At 29.8% G+C, this 22,928-nt stretch overlaps 1 protein-coding gene across 5 annotated transcripts in view; it reads left to right on the forward strand.

Annotated features, from left to right (window-relative positions):
* Positions 1-22,928, forward strand: part of LOC132749166 (potassium/sodium hyperpolarization-activated cyclic nucleotide-gated channel 2-like) — a 211,143-nt gene that overhangs the window by 64,701 nt on the left and 123,514 nt on the right. For all 5 annotated transcript variants that reach the window (XM_060738866.1, XM_060738870.1, XM_060738869.1 and 2 more), the window contains exon 2: positions 8,963-9,113. In XM_060738866.1, the coding sequence (XP_060594849.1) occupies positions 9,017-9,113 (97 nt within the window). In that variant the 5' untranslated portion in view covers positions 8,963-9,016. The remainder of the gene's footprint in view (positions 1-8,962; positions 9,114-22,928) is intronic.

A 22,928-nucleotide genomic window follows, 5' to 3' on the forward strand; every position in this document is an offset into this window, starting at 1 on the left:
TAAAGATAAACTATGCTCGTCTTTGAGCATAACATTTTAATCACAGAAATTTATTGAAATCTCTAAAATTCTTACTTGAATGAAACACGAATAAACTATGTAACTATGTATGTATGGGAAGCTGCGTTCCCTATTACAGATCAAGTACAGTTTGTCCTTTCTTTAAAAAAACTGCCAGTTGTTTTAAATGACACTATATATTTATATTGTGACCACCTTTAGTGTTTAGAGTTTAAAACATAATTTATCTAGTTTGTGTTAAGTCAAAACATGTTTATTTTAGATTCATAAGGAGCCTATGTTGCAATGATCAATATTTTTAATATCAAATTTAAGCATAGTATATCTCTAAAGTACCCAAGCTTTGATAAAAATTAATTAATTAATTTGAAATTTTGTCTTTGAAAATAATTCCAATCTTTATGCTCCAAGTGTTTTCATTTTGATGGATTTGTATTTTTATTGAATTCGGTTGTGGCTGTTGTTAGTGTTTTCGTTGCTATAATCGTTTGCATGTTACCTGGAATATGCAATGACACATGTAATTTAAAGACATTTAAATTCATTGTCAGTTCACACAAAACTATTAAATACATTAGTAGTCCAACAATATTTCATTGTCTTGTTTGCTGAAATCTAAATCTTCAATTGGTAGAACGTTGTTGTAATCAGTTGTGTTTATTGAGCGATCCACGTCTAATCTTTAGTACATCTTGCAAGAAAATGGCATCATGCTTAACAACTTACGATTAATTTTGACAGTGGTTGACAGTTGTTTCTATCAATATGATGTTCAGTAAATAAATAAGATGAAGCTATAAAAATATAGCTGATCAAAATATAAAAGATATCTAAATATAAGTTAATTTTAACATGACTTTCATTCATATTAAATTTTCTATATCGTTTCTGTGAAAACATAAACTACGAAAAATCAATTCAAGAATATAATGCTAGAAACAGAACTGCATTTGCAATCATAAATCTGACCTAGAATATTTATTGACGAAAGAAATTGAAACAATCCTCTAGAATGCTTAAATTCTTTTTGATTTTGAAACGTTGCTGGCAGAATGATCGTTGAATTCAGCTGTGAATATTTGACATTCTATAAATATGATTTGGCCAGATAGTGTCAGGTGTGGGAGAGATTATTTCTGATATAAGATGATACATTGATACATTAGCTAGGTTTATGAGCTGGAATATTTAAAGGTTTTGTCTTTTACGTATCATATTGATATAAATGTATTTCTGATATATGAGCCGCGTCACGACAAAACCAACATAATGGGTTTGCGACCAGCATGGATCCAGACCAGTCTGCGCGGCCGCGTAGTCTGATCAGGATCCATGCTGTTCGCTACTGTTTGCTACTTGTAATAGGGTTGGTGGATCCTGATCAGACTGCGCGGATGCGCAGGCTGGTCTGGATCCATGCTGGTCGCAAACCCATTATGTTGGTTTTGTCATGACGCGGCTCATATGTATCTGACAATGACGTTAATGAAAAAGTATATCCATCTAATATAAAATAGCAGAATCCTCGTTGATTTTTTTTTGTTTTGTTCTTGTTTGTTTGTTTGTATCCTTGAGTTTGGACATAAACACATTCACAAAAAGAAATGTTTTCATCAAAATTAACAAGATCCGTTTCTATATATGTTTTGCCATGTTGTGTTGGCTTCCAATTTTCACTAATTAAAGCAAGAATATAGTTTGTGCCTGTATTAACCCATTACCAGATATTCACGCCTTTTAACGACTTTTTCATTCCCCTTTTTGTGGTCTCAAATGGTGAAAAAATGCCTTACTTAGACCCCTTACACTTGTTTTTTGTTTGGGAAATGCGCGTGTGTGTAAGCGTTACTGTTTTTCTTTAATGAAACTGGAAATGTGTTCATGTAAAAATCTTTTATCAAGTAAACAATGGTAGTAACATTGTAAAAATTTCTGCAATTCTTCCTTAAAGGCTAATTTATGTTATGGTAAATAATCTTTTAGTACAGAGATAAAACTCAACATCAACAGCAAGTGTCAAGTGTCGTGTGGCAGCTGTAAAGAGTTGTCCCGTACTTCACTTCAGTGATGTTATATTTTTCTGGTCCCTCGGGATCCTTGATGCCAGCACTATTAAGGGTTGAGAATTGAGTACCACTTAAGCCGGTGCTATGGGGCGTCAGGGATGTTGCATTTATTCACTATCTCTCATGTACAGACTCAATCAAACCGAGTCTGTAACTTTCATGTAATTTTTTTGTGATTTATGCTTCCGAGGGATCACTTTGTTTAGCGTCTCTTTGTAGAAAAAAATCCAGAAACATCAATCACAACAAAATTACATGAAAAGTGCAAACTAGGTTTGATTGAGTTTGTACATGATGGATAAAAAATCAGTACAACATATTTTATGCCCCCTAGCACCACTTGAGTGGTACTCAGCTTTGAAAACTTAGATATGCTGGAATCATTGATCCCGAAAGACCTAGAAATCAGCTATTTATGTCCATTCATATAGATATTTACAAAACTTTTTAGTTCTTCATTGATATTGAGTTGTTAATTATATCATATATATTTCAGAAAATTAATTAAAATAAATTAAGTCTGGATAATTTATCTCATGGCTAATTCCGTCTAATATTGAATTACCTCCAGACGTTTCCCTGACTTCGCTAAAGTAAGGTTGGTATCAAGTAAGACAGTGGACCTTTCATCTTCTATCAAAGATCATCATTCATCAAAATTGGATGACATTCATTATAGGAATAATGTAAACTTATAGGAATAATGTAAACAAGTTGTTCTTAAATGTTTTTATGTGTTTATAATACCATATTAACTAGGATGAGTATGAATTCAAATTCTTTAAATATAAGGTACGCAAGACAGCAGACATGATTCCTGATTGGAAAGTAGAAATCTTAACACTTAAATATCCATGTCCGACAAAGTTATTTTGAAGCTGTAACTGACCTTTAAATAAACCTTAACTTAATGATTAAAATATGGTTAAAATATACATTTTGAATTTTGACATTAGGTATGTTTTTTACCTGTTTCAAGGCAAAATTAAAAACAAAAGCAGCTTTGATGAATGAATTTATGTTTTAGATTCTTACTTTTATTCACGCACGATTTCCTTACTTCTATAGGAAAGGTGTGATGTTGAAAGGGGTCTAATTGAATTTTGTAATTAAAACTCAATAAAGATGCTAAAATATCTTCAATGACTTATATGATCTTTTCCGCTATCTGTTTGATGTATTAAGTTCAGGCACATGTGGATGTTTAAAATCATTCTTAGATTGTATGGCAGTTTTATTTATTACCATTATTTTCTCAGTTATGTTACATAACAATTTCAAAGTTCAGTGCAGTAACTTTTCGTGTCTTACTGATCGCCATAAAAAAGGTATTAAAAAGGAATGTTTTGAAATCTATTATTTTAATATATCGGTAACGTTCAAATAATTGCCTTACAACTAGAAATGCAGGTAATATGATACTTTATTCGAGTTCTTTTTTAGGATACGACAATTCTCAAATGATTAAACTTGAAGTGTGAATATTTCCTCTTAATTTTTTTTTAAATCAAACATTGACAAACATAAATCAAACATTGACAAACACTTCATTTTGCTTCTTCAAAGTTTTTTGAACATACTGAAATATAAGCAACAATTAAGTAAAGCATTTTGTCATTGCTAGGTCAGAAAAGATTGTTGTCATTATTTTGTAAGTTTTGCCCTATTGTTCGTAATATTACAAATATTTTAACGACACCTGGTTTTCAGAATATAATCTCACCTTTTTATTCTCATAAAATCGTTAGACGTTAACTAGCTTTTTTTCTTCCTCCTGGTTGAGCAATTTTCGAACGTTTCACATTCTAAAAATATGATTTCCGTAGATAAAGTGAGGTGTGGGTGAGATTGTTAATGATTACAGACAACTGTATGATATATTATCCAGGTTTATACGTAACAATATTACCAGGTGTTTCTATCGAATTGAAAATACGTAACGTAGTTTTTATGTTTTGAAAACTTTGGATCATTTGAACTTGCATTTACAACGACACTGTAGAACTAACGACCTGGAATGATTCCTTAATGAAAGAAGCTCAACTTCCTGTCATACCTTATAGAAAAATTAACATATCGTAAACTTGAAAACCAGCAATATAAGTAAATTAATTCACAAGATTCAAGATTTTAGAAAAAACATAATTGTGAAAGAAGTGTTGATTATTTCATGCATTATATACAGTTTATATAACGAACACATTAATTCAACTAAAAGTCTTTTTTACAAATTGCGATAATATTGAGCCATTAAATTATGTAGAAAAAAAACAACAAAGAATGATTGTAAAAAACAACGGTATTATTAAAAAATAAAATAAAAAAAGAAAACTTGATAACATTGTTTACTATCAACTTTGCAAGTATATATACAGAAGGGTTTTTAGCTTTGAAGTGGAATAAAGAAACTTCCTTGATCAGTATTCCAGTGAGTCGCGGTTAAATGTTTAGAATCTTGCAATGTGCACTGATGGGAGTAAATGTATCTTTTACAGCAGGCATCTATTGATTAACTTATCAAAAAGACTTACTGTTCACCTCGTACTTTATTACAAGAACAAATAAAAATTAACTTTGTATCGTAACACTGATCAAAAGCAATATGTAACTAAGTTCCTAGTCCTTTGGGCGTTTTAACTTATTTTCGTATAACTTATGTATTTATTACTGTAATATATACAATATAGAGAAACCAGCATGCAAAATTTAAACATGTTATAGCTTCAAGTTTTCAAACAGTGTAGTTAGGTGATTTTGAAATAACGAAAGAATTTAGCATCGAGCAAGTAAAAAGTTCCTATAAATATTGACTTGTTCGCTGTATTCTTTTCAGATCTTCAGATCACTATTGGATAGATATCAATCTTATTGATATATTTGAAAAAAGAAGCTTATATCAAAGAAACCGACGATAAATCACGCTTTTGTGTAAGCGAAGCTGTGGAAATATATGGAATAATTTTCAAAAACGGTAGTTGTATGTAGGATTGAAACAGCTCAGTATATCGTTATTGTGCTAGTGTTAACATTTACAGTTGTGTGAATCGTTGTTAACTATTATGAAGAGGAATAAATAAATAAGTAAGGAAATACTCATTGACTACTTATTTAAAGTATATTATTTTATAACTAACGACCATTGGACTTCTTTTTTGTATCAATGTCATTTAACTTTTTTAGAAAAACATAATTGCTATTTTGTTATTTTGTTTTCAAAGCACTTTAATTTAGTTTTATTTAAATATAAATGAAAAATTTATCTGACCAACGTCATTTGCCTGTTTTGTACATATACGATCAAACAAATGTTAACAATGGAGCAATTAGATTTTTAAAAATTTGTTCATCTCTTTTATTTCCTCCAAATGTTCATATTTGTTGTCACTGAAAACATTAGAGACACAGATAGTTGTTCAAGTCATAAAAATTACCAATAATGGAAATCATTGATTGTCACAAAAAACTCTCATCATAAAAAGAAGTTATTCACTTCTCGATTTATGCATTTCAATGCTTTGACAGTTTAATATTCATAAATATATAGAAGACACAATTTAAAAAGGCTTTAATGGCGTACCGTATGAATGACGTAGACATTATACAAATTATTCATATGGTTAAAAGTCATTGTAACAAAACTATGTTAGTCGTAATAAACAACCATATATACTTACATCATGATATAATATACAATCGAAACAACTATGCAACCAGAAAATCCGAATTATATAGCTAACTAAATTATCTACTATTTGTTGTTTTTTACCCAAAGATTTAGAGGTAAATGCTAACACGCTTTTAGCAATAAACACATATTCTTAAACATTAAATAGAAATATGTGGGAGGTGAGCAAGTTTTTAATTAGCTAAAATGATTGATTGTTTGAACACATTTTTATACGTCATAACTTGTAAAATAATTAACTCTTGAAAAGTCTGCACACGTAATTAGTCGGAGACTGCATTAAGTGCAGACATTATTCTTATTCTGATAAAAAAAAAATCCTAATTTGCGAGATTAAGGTAGACATTGGAAACTGTTTTATTTTGTATTTAAAAAGAAAGCGATTTAGTTAAATGTGTGTTTTATTTCGATGATTTTACTACCATATAATCAGAAGCTATACACAGATTGAAACCTTTAACTACTTGGAGTTTGTAACTGAAATATCAAATAAATAAAGTGAAAGAATGCTTTGTGGTTTTAATTGGATTGGGGTGTCATTCCTAGATGAATTTACTTTCTTGAAAAACCATGTAAGCATTTTTGGTGGTACAAAAGCAGTACCTATTAAAATGTACAATTGTATATAAAATTAATCTGAGTTAATGTAATAAAGTGTTTTATACTCGTTACGTAAATTCTTCTCTCTCTTTTTTATTCAAAGCCAATTTACATATTGCCAGACATTATGAGTGGCGTCCTGATATTGTGAGATATTCGCTATCTATTAATATCTCTAGAAAACTCTTAATTGGAAAATGCATTAAGCACGAGCCTATGAATCCTGGCTGATTAAGGCTTAAACTTGTATGTTTATCAATTTGAACTTTGATATTCTGATCAGTTATATCTATATGATCGCAGACTCTATCTAGTCTTGCTATCTCATTATAAAACATGGAAATTAATCAAATGTACCTTCTACCAGGTATGTGCTTGGAGTAGATTAGGTTTGTGTTTTTCTAGCTTACATAAATGTTATATAGTCGCCATCAAACACCACTTTGAACAATATTCTTGTATTTAACGGCTTCTTTAATGATTAATATAACTTTCTGCTAGAGCATCTTTATATGCGCACATGTATGTATTTCCATAAGACAGATCTTGTACAAGATCAAATACAGTCAGAGTAGGTAAAAGAGTTTTCAAGATAAAACCAGGTTGGCAATTTTGAACTGCTCTTTCGGTTTTTATCATTGCTCTTGAAGAATTTCCCTTCACAAGATGTTTTCCCTTGTTTTATTTAGTTTAAAGAAATAACTGAGCAAAATAACAAACTATTTCAAATTTCACAAGGCATTGACTATTCTGATGTTTTATTATTTCATCAATTACAAAAACTATTCTCATAAATATAGCTTACATCCCCTCAATGTAAACATTCTTTTACTCAATTAAGAACTAGATATCTCTTACCAGGAAAATGCATTAATATCATGTATCAACGTTAAGCTAGTGTAGTTAGAAGTCAATACCATTAAGTACAAATAACCAACGAACGCCAATAGTTCGTTAAAGAGAATGAAGGGTGATTGTGCTGGTAGTAAATTTATTATATTTTTTTTTTCTGTTGTTTGATATCGAGTTAAAGAGTTTTCTATATGTTCCACGGCTGGCCACAAACGTTTTAATCTATGTTCTATTTTTAACATTCCATTTAGTTCCTGAAATACTTATTTGATGGTGACTTAACTCTAAGAGAGGAATATGGAAATGTTATCATTTACCTTTATACAGTTTACAATTACAATTTACAATAGCAATAAATTATATATAAGTGAAGTAAAGAAACCGAGAGATATTCACTAGTGATAGAGCTCTTAAATGGCTACTTCGTGTAAAAGTGTACTGAATACTGAAAAACCTTCCAGCTGTTTAAATATATTGTGGCGCTTATTGAATTATCAATCTTTCAGAAACGTCAAAATCAGTTAACTACCAGGTGCTGTTATTATTTTTAATTATTTCTTCAGATTGTCTTACTTTTATTATTATTTTGGTTTACATTTTTGTTGATTTTACTGAGGTAGAAATACATTGAAGAAAAATAACATTTGCTGAAACATATATTCTGATGAAATTGTACCAACTTTTGTACCAACAGCGACATTATATGACTGAAAAACAGCTATCACTTACGAGGAAACGGCCATACGGAATTGATACAGTGAATCAATTTGAATATTGGAATAATCACAGTGCCAGTAGCTTTAAGCACGTTGAACCCGTGTTTCTTTGAAAAGTGTTATTGCAAATGTTTGTGTTTTTGTTGTCGTTGTCGTTGATGTTGCTGGGTTATAAGTTTTCCTGTTATCATTAGGTTTTATCATTCACAAAATTACGCAAAATCTATCGATTGTTCAATGGAAGTAGATAGCGGATAAACGTAAATATTTGGTGAATATTTTTATTCGTAGTATTTTAGCTTGTTATGAAATAAGCTATCGATTATTAATTGATAATATGTACATTTAGTTTTTGTGGCATTCATTCTATATTCTGTATAGCTTTGAAACATACAACAAATTCTTATCGTAACGTATCACTAGGATTGTGTGTGTAATAAAATTGTGATGAACTGTTTGTTCATTAGTGCTGTAATCAGAGATATAATTTGACAGTTAATTCCTTGAAAGAAAAATATATTTTCTCTAATGTTCTAGTATTTGTATACATTATTTTATGTCGATCCATTAATAAATGTTATGATCTGTCAAAAGTCCTAAACATTTACGAGTTTAAGCAAGTACAAATGTTCTAGGTAAGGAAATCAATATAGCCTCGAGTGACAGCGTCCCGTATAACTTCATTTGTTTATAAGAAAGCCCAGGGAATTGCTAAGTTTATCAAATAATGTCAGTCACATGTTTAAAACGTTCAAGGGAAACCGTCAATAATCTTTAGCTCAAAAAAGAAATAAAAACATCATCTGTTTAGTACATTGATATTACTGAACCTTTGTCCTAGAAAATATGGTTATCATCTTAACATTTCTATATAATGTCATACAAAGTATTAAATATTTCTTCTAATCTTAACAATGATACTATGATGTTGATAATTATAATTTATACGAAAGCGCCGTACAACACTTGTGGTCATTGTTAAACAACATATGTCATTTTTGTTTTTCATTTCTTTATTATAGTTGAAAAAGCGATGAGTTTGACTCCACGCCCAAACTGAGAGATGGGGGAGCGCTATGCACGTCAAAGACACGATACGATTTCCAGTACTGTCTTTAGAAAAACTATGCTCCGTTTTGTGGGCAATAAACGGGCTACTCTTATTAGCTGAAGGTAAGACTATACAATGTTATCCTTGTTAACATAAACTTGATGTAGAAAATATTCCACACTATTTCATAAAGTGATAAATACGTTGTTTTTATTTTTTTGTTTTTGCTTTTTTTGTTGTTTTTTTTTTTGAAAAGTTTTCTTTTAATGTGGCAAATTTTCATTTGTAAGCTATGCATTTATATAAATTATGGTGTAAATTTTGATATATATGGCACTTGACGTGTGTGTGTGAAATATGTAATTGATAAGGAATTTTTGTATGTACTGTTCGAGAGACGTTTATTAACAAAATACATGTTTATCTATAAATTGACATGAACTGTATTTCGCCCAAGCGTTCGTGCTGGTTAACATAAATCGAAAACAAATTGATAAAAATTTCTATTTTATACATGCATAATACGTTCTTTACAAAATTTGATTTACATAAAATACACTGCTGTGAATTGAATTCCGGATTTTTATTGCATCAAACATGGAACAACTAAAACGATAGAGAGAAGTCCTTAGTTGCTTTATAACATTCAACATTTTATAGTATTTTGCCGTTAAGCATTGTAATTGCGTGCTGTAAATGATTAAAAGAACGAATTAGTCTGGAAAACTACAATAAAAATCTGAACTATTGTATGCTGTAGTAATCGTAGAGGTGCTTTTATGGTAAATGGATATCGCAGTCAGTTTTAAGGTGTAATTGAAACTGAGAGGCTATGCTCTATACTGGACAATTTGATGCAAAAAGACAATGATAATGTTATGTTAAACAAACCGAAGTCTCAGCTTGAAATCTATCTATTTGTTCTTGTTTTCATAATATTGTTCAGTAGAAACAAACATAAAATGCACATTACCATTAGTTGAAATGTGAGCACATTTGCTATAAATATGTTAAAAATTAAACTGTTTAATATTCACATTTACGTTTACTGAAACAAGTGAATTCATTTATTCTTAAATAGTCAGAAAATTTCAAATTGCCTTTTTTAATGGGCGAAAAGGTACGACAAAAATTATATAGATGGACAAAGAAAATGATACCAATAGTTTTCTTGATTTTGAAATCATATTAACTACAAAAATGATGTGGATTGTTTCATAATTTTATCATTTGTAACTGACGTAATCATCTCATTTTGATAATATCGATCCACCTATACAGCTGTTTAATCGGCTACTGTACACATACAAATAACTCCCTGCTTCAAATTAACACGCAATTTCTGTTCATTATTAAAGGTATTGGCATTGCCTGATAATATTGGCAGTTTAAAAACAATATCGACATGAACACAGCAGTTGTCGGAAAAACTGTAATTTATCTTCATTTAAGAGACAGTATTGATGCGAATATCATGCAACTGTAGGTGATATTCTTTCTCTCTCTCATATATAACATGTTTATGTCTGACAGCTTTGCGTGCATTAATCAATGCTCTTTTGGTTATAACTGTAATTGATGATGTAAATAAAAGCATATTTCATGTATGTAAAAAATCATGTAATTCAAGGTGGTACAGAACGATATTGGGTTTTCCGTTTCGCAATGTGAATGGAAACATTCAGTAATCAAACAGTAAGCAGTATGATTTCTCCTGGAACAGTGGCATTTAGAAATTGCAATAAAATAGCATTACAATAAGATGTTCAATGTGAATTTTACCTAATATAAGGCTTGCTTTATACCGTTACAACTTACGAACTGACTCAATTTAATAATGATACTATGGTTTTTAAAATTAAAATATAGACAATAGATTTGTATTGTATCAAATTATTCTTAATGCCGAATTAAAAGCACAATAGCCTTTCATATAAAGCTTACTTTCAACAATATACTTCTAGCACTGGAAACAAAATATAAGAATATTGTTTAAAATTAGGCAAGCTTTTCATAAAATTACAAAATATACTATATGAAATAATATTATCTAGACAAGTTGAACAATCAAGTATCATATGAGGAACCAAGATGAGTTCGAACTTGGGTTAAGAATGGGTATCGACTTAACTATTAAGACATTGCCTTTATTCCTTTTCCATACGTATTATTTTGTTAAAATAAGATAAACTAGAAATACTTTAAGCATCTTATTCTTAATAAAAGTTTTCATTTTGATTAAACTAGGTATCTAACACAATAAAGAGTCCATTCAGGATATCTATAACTAAATTTGCTAACTCTAGACTATAAATTCCACGAGTTTGACCTTTGAATTTTATCTTATATGTACACATTTTCATATCATATATTATAATACTGAATACGTTATTAATTTTACATAGTATATGGATTATTTAAATACGATTGCTATCAAGGCATACTAAGCCTCAGAAGTGAATAAATGTACAATATATGCTCTAAGGTCATTTATTATTTTTTGTAATGGATTTAGAGCATGTTAGATACTTATCATGTATCAGCGTTGAATAAAAAATCAACAACTTGTGTTAAAGTGTCGAAACGTAACAAAGTGATACTAAGTCTCTCCTCCATAAAGAATATAACTCAGATAATGGCTAAAATGCAAAATATTGATTAGCTGTATTTCAAATGAGTACCGTTTGGGAAAATATAACAAAGCGCCACCCCCCCCCCCTCCGCCACACACACAAACACACACTTAGCCTTTTGACAAATATGACAAACAATATTTTCGGTGGCAAATGAAATTTCAACATAAATTATAATGTCATATTGAATATGAACATGTAATGTCGGTAAGTTTTATCAGCAACAAATCATTTTTATAATCTATTACATAACTCTTTGATAGGATAATGTCATTGTTATTAGGGATTTCATTAAACTAAAATCAATTTCATTGATATCAACTTATAACTAGCTTTTATATCTTAGTAACTTATATAAAATCGATATAGTTTATTATGTTGCTGAATAGAGCCTCGTATTACAGCAGTTAATTGTTTTATACATCTAAATTTTATATTTCGCATTCACACCAATGTTTGTTGCGTTAATAAGCCACTGAAAGGTAAACACCATTGATTCTCAGCATGGTCATTAATATTTTAGTAATAGTTTGTTTAAAGCATACTTGTCATTTCATATTCAATGTAATTAAGTTGATAAAAATATTAAATAAAAGTGAGATGTTTTTCAATAAACTTATTGCATTTCGTATGCTTTGATAAGGAAAGTATGTATAAAATGGTCTTAAAGTTGTAAAAAATATTGATTGACCTGTATTTCGCAAAACACATCGCATGTGTTTGTACTAAATTATTATCACCATTGAATTGTGCAATGTATAACAGTGAATGTTTTATCATTATGTAGATTATATTCTAGGAAATGGTAGCATTGAACTGGCTTTTTATACAAATATTCAGATGAAATAATTTACTATTTACTTACTGATGCTTGTGGGTTTTTTTGAAAAAGTGATATATTTGATTTGTTGAATTTCATGCCAATATTTTGAAATCTTGATTGTTGCCGGACAGAATGCAAATATAAACATATAACAACATATCACGTTTAATAAGTAATTAGTCCTACACAATCTCACTATGTTATTATCTACATGCTAACCATTAAAAAAAATCGACTTAACCAATTTTAAAAATACACATGTAATTGGTTCTGCATTGCAGGAAGACAATGTTTTACCATCATCAAAACATTGATACACAATATTGACATAGTATGAAAAACTGCTTTCTCCTCTTCGGTTTTAAGTACATGTATAATTCACAGTATGTAAAGGTTAATCTTATCTTGTAAAGCCAAATCTATATATATGCAATGGTTATTATGTTAATAAGAAAATAAGTAAAATATATTAAATTTATCATCCAAAAAGGCGAAGGTATTTCAAGTTTCTTTTGTGTAACAGATGTGTTGTTATAGTTTTCTGGTCCTTCGGGACCATTGGTTCCATCACTTCAAGCGTGGAAAATTTAGTACCGCTGAAGCCGGTGCTAGAGGGTGTGTGGGGTGTTGCACTTTTTCATTAGCCCTCATGTACATACTCAATCAATTTCATGTAATTTTGTTGTTATTAATGCTTCCAAGAGATCACTTATTTCCAGATTTTTATTTTCTCTCCATGAAAAAATAAACATTGTCAAACACTATTGTGAAGTTTTTATCTGTGCTTAATGTTACATGTATATCATATTTTTATATACAGCTAATGCACATTTGTTTATGAACATCTTTTTACCTTTTAAACTGATGAAAGGGGTAAGATGATTGTTACTGAAAAGGAGAGGTGAAAAAGAAACGGATACAAATAAAGAAGATATGTCACAATTATTTATTGTAGATCAAAAGCAGATTTTCGCAATGGTTGTTGACATTCCGTTATTTTTAAACAAACTTTGAAGTATTGACTGCGTTCCTAAAATGTATCCAATATTTATTTACAGGTTAAAATTTTGCACAAAACGTAACGGAACCACTTATGAATAGAAAAATGGGGTAAGCCAATGATCATGCCTTTCAATTTGCACCCATTGACATCAAAACGCACATTCAGCATGCATGCAATATGCACACACATGCATTCTTTATTGACAAACTCTTGAACCCTTTTCTCAAGGTGGAAAGAACAGACAGTGCTATTTCAAGTAAGTGATACACCAGGAATAGATTCATCATTATAGGTTCTTTTCAATAAAAGGTCTAAAATTCTACTTATCAAAACCTTTGAAAAGTTTAAAAGGGCTTAAACTTTTATAATTCTTAAGAAGATAAATGATTCCAAATTGTTCATTTTTAAGCATGATTTCTCGCGAAGCAAAACTGAAAATAAAAACATGTAAATATTTCGGATGTGCTCATTGCAACAATTATTTGATACCGTTTTAAATGAAGCTTCGAGTTATCTAATAACTTTGTTTCAAATAGTTTTTATTTCTTCATACAGCTCTTTATTTATTTAAAAACCACAGCAGGTTCCAGGTAAAAAAGCAAATTATCTAAAACATTTAAGATAAGTATAATTGTTTGCGCAGTCTTACTTCTGTTATCAGGTAAGAAAGGAGTCAACTTTTCGTTCTATATTTTTTATCTTTGTGTTATCAATAAGGAACAACTAGAATATATTTAGGCAGTATTCTAAATATCTGAACTATCCGCGGTGATGATAATCTTGGAATGTTATCCAATTTGAGGTATTTGAAACCGGCAATTGGTTTAATAATACCGTTTTATAAACTCTCTTCAAACGATACAGAAAGGTAAACTAAACGTGTTCTTAAGCAAGCAAAATGGTATTTTCTGATACAAAGATTTACAAGACATTATAGTTTAAAATATTCATAATAATTAGGAGAGTAGCTCAAACTTTATTTATCTAGAATGACTTAACATGAAACCCACCCGGAATACTTGCTTATTATGACAAGATTTAAATGTTACATAAAGCACATAATTCTGAAACATTTCATTTTGAAGTTATGAGCCTTTTAACAAAGACTTTTGGTCTAATTGGCCTTTTAAGTAGAATGCTTTTAAAACTACGAAAGGTAGTACAATTGTAAGACAGGGGGAAAAATTCTGAAAGATTTATTGTTGTGCCATTTTTTAACTTACAATTTAATCACTTGCAATTTTGTTAAAGTTGCTTATAAAGTCGAATGATTTCAAGACTATAAAATATCTCAACATCTTGAGATACTTGATTAATATAACAATGCAAAGCTGATAGACTAGGGGCATTATTTTTAGTAGCAATGTTCCTTTTATCTTGAATATTGATAAAAATTGGTTATTGACAATTGTTGACGAGCGTTAATGCCGCATATGGTGCTCTTGTTTCTCAATAATGAGTGTACCACGTTGTAACATTTCTGCTGTTTATGATTAAAAAGACAAATGGACTCCCTCAAGAACGCCCAAAATTAAAAATGTTGCAAGCTCAGTTTGATTGGGCCTGTATTGGAACGATAATATCCGTTACCTTACTAAACTTATCAATATTTGTAAAACATTAATAATGGTAGCTGCAACACCATATGTTTCCCGCATAAATGCAATGAAAGTACTGCAGAATAAATACTAAATGTTGTCTGTGTACTGTTCAACCTATACTAACCTATGAAAATACGTTTTTGAGGAACAAAGGCATCAAAACAAATGCTCCTTTATCAGGTGATTTACGAGACTGAACTACACTATATCGAATTTTTGAAACAGATTGTTGTTCAATTTATTTCTCCTTTGGGAGTTGTGGTACTAGAAATGTATTTGTAATTGTCAAGATTTTTCTAAAACAATTGTTTTAAATGGAATAACTTAGAAATAATTCTGTTTAAGCTTGTTTTGAAATTATCGTGTGTTATTGCTTTTTCAAAGATTATTGACACATTGATAAAGAAGTACCAATGTAAATGACTTAAGTCAAACAATAAAAAATCTAATAACGGAAATCTTCATATTTTTATCTTTTTCTGTTTAATGGTTAAATAACAAATGTTCAAATATACATGATGTTAAGTTTTGGAGATAAAAAAATATTGAAATACTTCGTTTGGTGCCACTTGCGGCGAAGGGGTTGCCTTTACGATTTGAGGTATCAAAATTGCAGCCACCATACGTGATCGTAAGAGGCGACTAATTGAAAAAATTGCACACTGAAAATATTTCATTGTTGTCAAGAGCACATATCAAATGGTATTAAAGGTATCGACTTGGAATTTCATTGATAGAAAGCTTTCAGTAAAGAAAAGTGCAATTTACAAATCTCTTGACGTTATTGCTCTTTGTAATTTTCCTTACCTTATAATTGTCAAGGGCATAACTGGATTTCCTTTGGTGCTATCCATTTGAGACTTCATACGTAGATAGACAAGCGAAGTGTCCACGAATCACATTCTAACCTGGAAACTGCACTTTCGGCAAAGTCTCCGTATGTTGAATTTTTGTTCAAAATTCATAAGGACAAAGTAACATTATTCCTATTGATAAATGGGACCCATCAATGTCACATTACATGAAAAATGTGAAAATGTCAATCTCAATTTTGAATGGTTTACATGATAGTTTTATTAGTATCTGTTTCCTCACTGTTGCGTCAAGACAACCCTACTCATATGTAAGGATTTTATACCTGCTCTTTAACGAAAATGTTTGAATAGTATAGTGATGCTAATGAAGACATAATATCAAAATCGTATACGTTATATACTTTATGTTTACGTCAATTGACAATTTATATATTTTGTCGAACCTTTAATACTTTCATGCGTCATGAATGAAGAATTTAACCCCATTTGAAAAATCGATTGGTTTCTTCAAACCTAGATACGTGATTGTTAAGTCAAAATCAATTTTTTGCTATTGATGTTAATTTTTTAGCAGCAGCTGTATATTTCTGTCATCCATTACGAAACTCTTTGATGGGATAATGTTATTGTTCTGTGCGATTTTATCAATCCTTAAATCAATTTTATTGACCCCTTTGCGGATAATTGGTGCTTTAAGTTATTTGAAGACGTAGAATTTCTTCTAAATTACGTAATAAAAATTCAATAATGTTTGAATTTTATCATATAGAGACTGATACTATTATTCAATTGAATAATTTTATGTCGATCCTCTGTTAGGATTTATTTAGTAAACCAGTCAAATGAAATTACTCATTTTCATATCAAATATGATAAATTGCTTACAAAAGACTTCAAAAATACGGATTGCTGATAAAATCAATGTGGTAATGCTTATGTACTTTAAATATAAAGACATATTCAGAAACCATAAAATCAAAAGCATAACAACAAGATTTAATGTTTAACGTTGAAAACAACTTCTATCATATAATTTTATTTAGAAATTATTTCAAAGATATATCAAATACATGTCCATCAGTTTGGGTAAAATATAGGTAAAGTGTATATTTCTTTCTTCTGCTCTTTACAAACTGTTTCTTTTCAGTTTGTTTCCAACGTCACTCGTTATTTAGAAAAACATACAATATATGTATCATAAATCAAATTACACGTAACGAAATACACAAATACAAGCATGTAAATTGGCGGCAAGACCACTTTTCCTCTACCTTCAAATATTCGAAGTGAAATGACTCGAGTGAAAATTTATTTCTGATTACATCTTACATTTTCAATGATACATTAATTTCTTCAATTGTTTTAGTTACCGACACGAATGTATAATCATCAGCCAAAGTGACTAAAAAAAGGATTTAATCTGTAAGTTTTCTTTTTCTTCTTTAAAAAGATAACCTCAAACCCCATTTAGCTGTTAACATGATGTTAAACTACCTGCTTATGTCTTTGATTGGTTTGACGATCAGTGTTTGTCCCTCTTTTGTGTCCTTTTTGTTCGTTGTCTTGCTTGGTGTCTCTATCTGATGGTCCTATGTTTCGCGTTTAGTGAATGTTCCTTACTCTTGTTGATCCTCCTGTTTGCTAGCTGTCTTGTTTTCCAATTTGAATTGGCCTTGTTCAGTGAATAGATTTTAAGGCTTCAGCAAAAAAAAAAGTGTTTGACATACAGACAGCTGATGCCATGCTTACATATTAATATTTGCCGGAATTTCTAGGCTTCTTTATCAGATATATGACTTTAACGAGAGCCAGCATCATTTCCAATGAAGCCGTTACTGTGCTAGGGTATGTGGAGGTAGCTTGCAATCACCACTTCTGCCCATGAACAGACTCAATCAAAAATTTATAGATAAGTTTTCTGCGAGAAACACATTTTTATTAAACCAGTACACAAAATTACGTGTTGTCAGCTAAACTCTGGTATTTTAGATTAGGAAAAAGGCTCTCATGTAGCGTTACAATTAATGAAAAAAATGTTTTGGATGTTTTGACAAATTTACATATACGGTATTTATGAAAATTATTGCTGTCATCTTCAACCAATAACAGTCACAAAATCGGACACGGTGCATTGCTTTTCATTTTCGGTAATTAAAGTTGATTAAGAGTTATTCCAAATACAACATTTCAACTTTGTCAAGGTCTTTATATTATTATTAATGATGTTCTTCCATTGTAAGATAACAGTAACTTAAATTTATTCAAATTTTGTAGCAACAAAAACTTTCTCTGTAAAACATTAAAATTCGTTAAGGTATTTATATTGTATATCATGTTCTTACATTACATGATTGTTCACTGTATTGGCTATAAATGTATATTGTCATTTTATGCCAAATAAAGAATATGTTATGTTAAAAGAATATGTTATGTTATTATCACGATTGTCTAAATACATGCATGACTGTTGATATTTTTCACAAGTCGACCGGTCAGCGAGTGGATCTGCGCCAATTAGTCTGGCTTCGAATAATAATTAGGCTGGCTTCGAATAATAGGTGTGAAATTCTTTCATAATTATATAATCGGGACCGAAATTTTACTTCGAAAAATAGGAGGTATTCGGATAATGCATTTCGAATAATACGCTAGTATTTATATTGATTTATATAGAGATAAAAACGGGACTGCCGATCTACTTCGGATAATGCCGAGTATTCGAATAAAGGGTTGTCGGATAACCGGGGTCAGACTGTATTTGTAAAACTTTAAAACATTTATCGTTTTATCAAGTTTTGTTTTTCAATTTGATATTGTGATATTCAATAAGCGTTCGTCACATTCACTCATTTTTTTTTATTCATAATTGAATGAAACCGCATTTTAAATTACAAATACGATACATGTATACATAAACTAATTAGTAGTCAAGGTTCTGCGGATGTTTTTATTGTCATGTTTCACGGTTTACTATTACTTTAAGCTGATGCTAAGGATGCTTGGACGGTAGCTTACATTTACTACCACCTTTTATGAAGAAACTTAACTTTACCGAGCCTGCAACGTTTTCAAGTTTGCCGTTTAGGGTTCGAAATATAGGTTTCCAATAACTTAATTGAGTGCATTGTGTTAGTTCCGACATTGAATCAAAATGTAATTGTACTCTTTCCTGTTTAATTCATTTCAAATATAAAGATATATAATGGATAGACGGATGTCTAGATCACAGGGTTTCCCTTTGTTTTTTGGGGGTTTTTTTAACAATAAATTATACCTTTATGATGAAGAGAAAACAAACTAGAAATCTGAATATATTGATCAATAAACATAGAAAAGTACATTTGATATATACATGTACGAAGAGTTCCTTTATTTCATTTTCTGTTATTTGTGGTGTATCGTGTTCTGCAATATGTAAACCCTGAAAACAGAACAATATTTTGACTTGACATATCCAAGAAAACATATTGAAATCCAAGATAATATAGCTGAAATGCAAATAATAAAATAAAATAATAATAAAATGTATTATTGTTCATCCTTCTTCTTACACTTGTCTCCAAATTACATAAATTCTGTATGTGCTATAGGCAGAAACATATTTCAACGTTGTGAACAGGTTATCATATCGAATCTTTTTAATATGCAAAACCAATTTATTTTTTAAACTTTTTTAATCTATTTATGTAGCTGTTAATTTAGTTAGTCACGTATGAATGAAGAATAAAGTCTGTCTTCTGAAAATGACAAATGTATTCGCTGTAATTATCCTTTTTCATTCTTATTACATAATTTTGTAACTATATTTGATGTTTTCAGTTTTGCTAACGTCATGGTAACAATCTGATAGATTATGTTTATTTGTTAATTTGATAATTTGTTTTGATACTTCTAGACGAAATGTATGATATTATTACTCCAGTGACATATGCAATCATAGTATTTACGAAACTACATGTTGTTACAATATGTTTGCATACTTTTTTAACGTATATTTATTTCATTACAGGTTAAATACTAAACTAGATTAGTAAAGTATACAACATGGGGTAAGACCAAAAACATACTCAATACATTTGAACATCAACATTGCACTCATTTACATTTAAATGCACCTGCAACATGCATGGGGTATTGCACTTTTTGAGTTCTTTGGTAATATTACATAAAGAACAAAATTCTCAAAAACTATGCCCAACTATTCCGCTTGTGATTTAATGCAAGTTACTGTTCATTATTAAATGTGTCATCTTAATGTATTAATTTAAGTCCAGCTAATAAATTGTCTTAAAACCAAGATGCATGTGAGTGTCTGCGCATTAACAGAACAACTCCTTTAAAACTTCATAAGATACCCACTGTAAATTTTAGACAGATGTTTACCACTTCTGAAGGTTTTTTCTTCTTCTTTTCATTTTCTTTTATTTCATATGTTTAATATTGAAATTTAGTAACACATAAACGACAAAAGGTAAATTTGTTTTAATGTATATTTAGTCTTCAACGTTATATCTAAGGTACGATATTTTCAATCTTAAAGGTCAATATTTAAAATAATTCGAACAAAGATAACAAACATTTTTGTTTCACAGAAAAAAGATATTCAAAGCATGGTTTATTTTTAAAATGGTTGATATTTAAACATTATGTTTGATAAAAATGATCGCTCAACTGTGTTAGTAAGGGTTTTGTAAGGTTTGGTTTGATTTTAAATGTACTACGCACAAACACAATTTAGGTCATATGGCGCTGAAACAGGAAATATGATTTTGTCTTAAACTCTGGTGATTCACACTTAAAGCTACACAAAGAGTCAAAACCTCGTCACCTGCTGGAGCTTAGAGATGCATAGACTCGAATAATTCCAACTCCTTAAGTCGCCTCTTACGATGCCGCAACCCAATGAAGGCAACCCGTCAGCGACAAGGGGAATGTAGGTTAGGTTAGGTGTTGCTTTTACCACAAAGCATCATAGTACTGAAAAAAGCAAACATGCATTTCTATGACCTCAAACAAATCCAGTCAGTCAGTACACTTAACAAACGCTTTTAGCTTTACACAATTACCTCTTGCGTTTATCCAACTACGTGACCCCATTGAAACGTATTGACAGGTAATTTTAACATTAAGCGAAGAAATAGATAGCCTATAAATAACCTCTACTCAACAGAAATTTTCAATGAAATCATGCAGTTTTCCAAATTTACAAACTTACACTAGCTTTTTACTATCACAAATCTGCAGATTAAGCAATAATTGATCCCAAAATCAAAGGGCTAAACAAAATTATGAATAATGATTTTATTGGTCTTTTAATTTTAATATCTCTATAAGGTTTTATTAAATTTGGCTGAAAATATTTATATCAGTGAATTAAAAAGGGTTCATCTATTGGCCGAAAAATTGCAGGTGTGATTGTTTGAAATTATTATTAGAAAAAATACAATTTTTCAGTATATTTATAAAAAATTCAAACTGAATTCCAAACGGTTGGCAAGTCTTATTTGACGATATACTGTAAGAACCTTTCTATTTCCGAGAACTATATAACTACTCTAAATGCATTTCTTATTCTCAAATATCCCTAAACAATTTCTTAAAGTAAGATAATCAGTTCATCCCAAATAGGTTTTAAGTAAATCATTGAATGGTCTCAAAGATCAATGACACATTAGTGTAGAATCTATGTTGTAAACCATTCTATTTTGTTTCATTTTCTGAGTTTAAATAACTTGTTTTTCTTGCACTCATATAAATGTATCATATGAAATAGGAAGATTATCGATTTTGAACTGACGTTTTACAAATGCATTCAGGTACATTATTACTTTTGATCAAAGTTGAGAGAAATTTATTAAATAAGATTTCCAAACGTTATTTTGATTTTTAATCCTTGGAGTGCTCTCTTTATTTTGCTGTTGAACTCTTTATCAATATATTTTGGAATCTGAAACAATTATAATCTGTTTGACAACAAATTACTATGGAAACTAGATTGTTCTTTTTATACTACTATTTGTTCTTGTCTTTTACTTCATCAACTCCAAAATAGCTGTGGGTTGACACTAAATTCGTTATTTTAGATAACATATATTTACAATGAAATATTACATACCAAAACAAATGTTTTCAAAAAGAACTCGCAGTTGAACTTTTCTTTTTCTTTAGCAGTGTTGTTGCATGTGTTGTATGATAGGAATAAATTAGTATGAATAAATTAGTATTTAATTGTAAATAATTTGTTAAATAATCTGATTTAATTCAATTTTATGACTGGCAATGTATCTAATTTATCTGTGTCGAGATACATGTAAGTTTGTTATAAGTATATTGTAAATTGACGAGGCTATAATGATGTTGGGGTGAATATAAATTAAACACATAAAAACAAAAAATTGCAGAAAGCATTTTCCATTTTTATCAATTAATTTTGAAATTATGTTTCATAAGTTACATTACTTACTTTAGCAGTCACATTAACCAATAAGTTGCCTCATCTTTAAATTTCTAAGTAGGTCAAGAATATTAATTCCAGCCTTTTTATAAAAAGATTGTTTAAAAAGAGTGGTAATAAAACATGTCTTTGATCTTGATAAACGAGGGTGGGTCAACAATCAAGAGCGAGTTCCTAACACTATTTTATCGTATCTGACGTTAATGACGTCATAACTCTAGAAAAAAATATGTTTGTTTATAGTATAATTAAATAAAAGCACGGTTAACATGCAATTTAACATCATATTATCATAATTGAAAATCGTGTAGTTATTTTTAATATGAAAAGAGTTATACGTTTCTTAATGTGACTATTATACGAATGTCAAACATGATTAAATCTGAGGAATCAGATAAAAGCTTTTGATTTATCACAATGAATTATCTCAATACAAAAATTAAGCAACTATGAAAGTCTCATCTGTTGGTAGTAGGAATACACAGCTGACTGCTTCATGTCCGGGTTATAAATCTTTTTCTTAATTTTAGTGTAGATGTCAACCCTAATTAGTAAACACTTACGCACATCATAATTCTCTCGTGACGAACATGTCGGAACCCCTCAAT

The sequence above is a fragment of the Ruditapes philippinarum genome, unplaced genomic scaffold (genome assembly GCF_026571515.1).
Source record: "Ruditapes philippinarum isolate M1 unplaced genomic scaffold, ASM2657151v2 ctg21_1_1_1_1, whole genome shotgun sequence".
In the NCBI taxonomy this organism is placed as follows: Eukaryota; Metazoa; Mollusca; class Bivalvia; order Venerida; family Veneridae; genus Ruditapes; species Ruditapes philippinarum.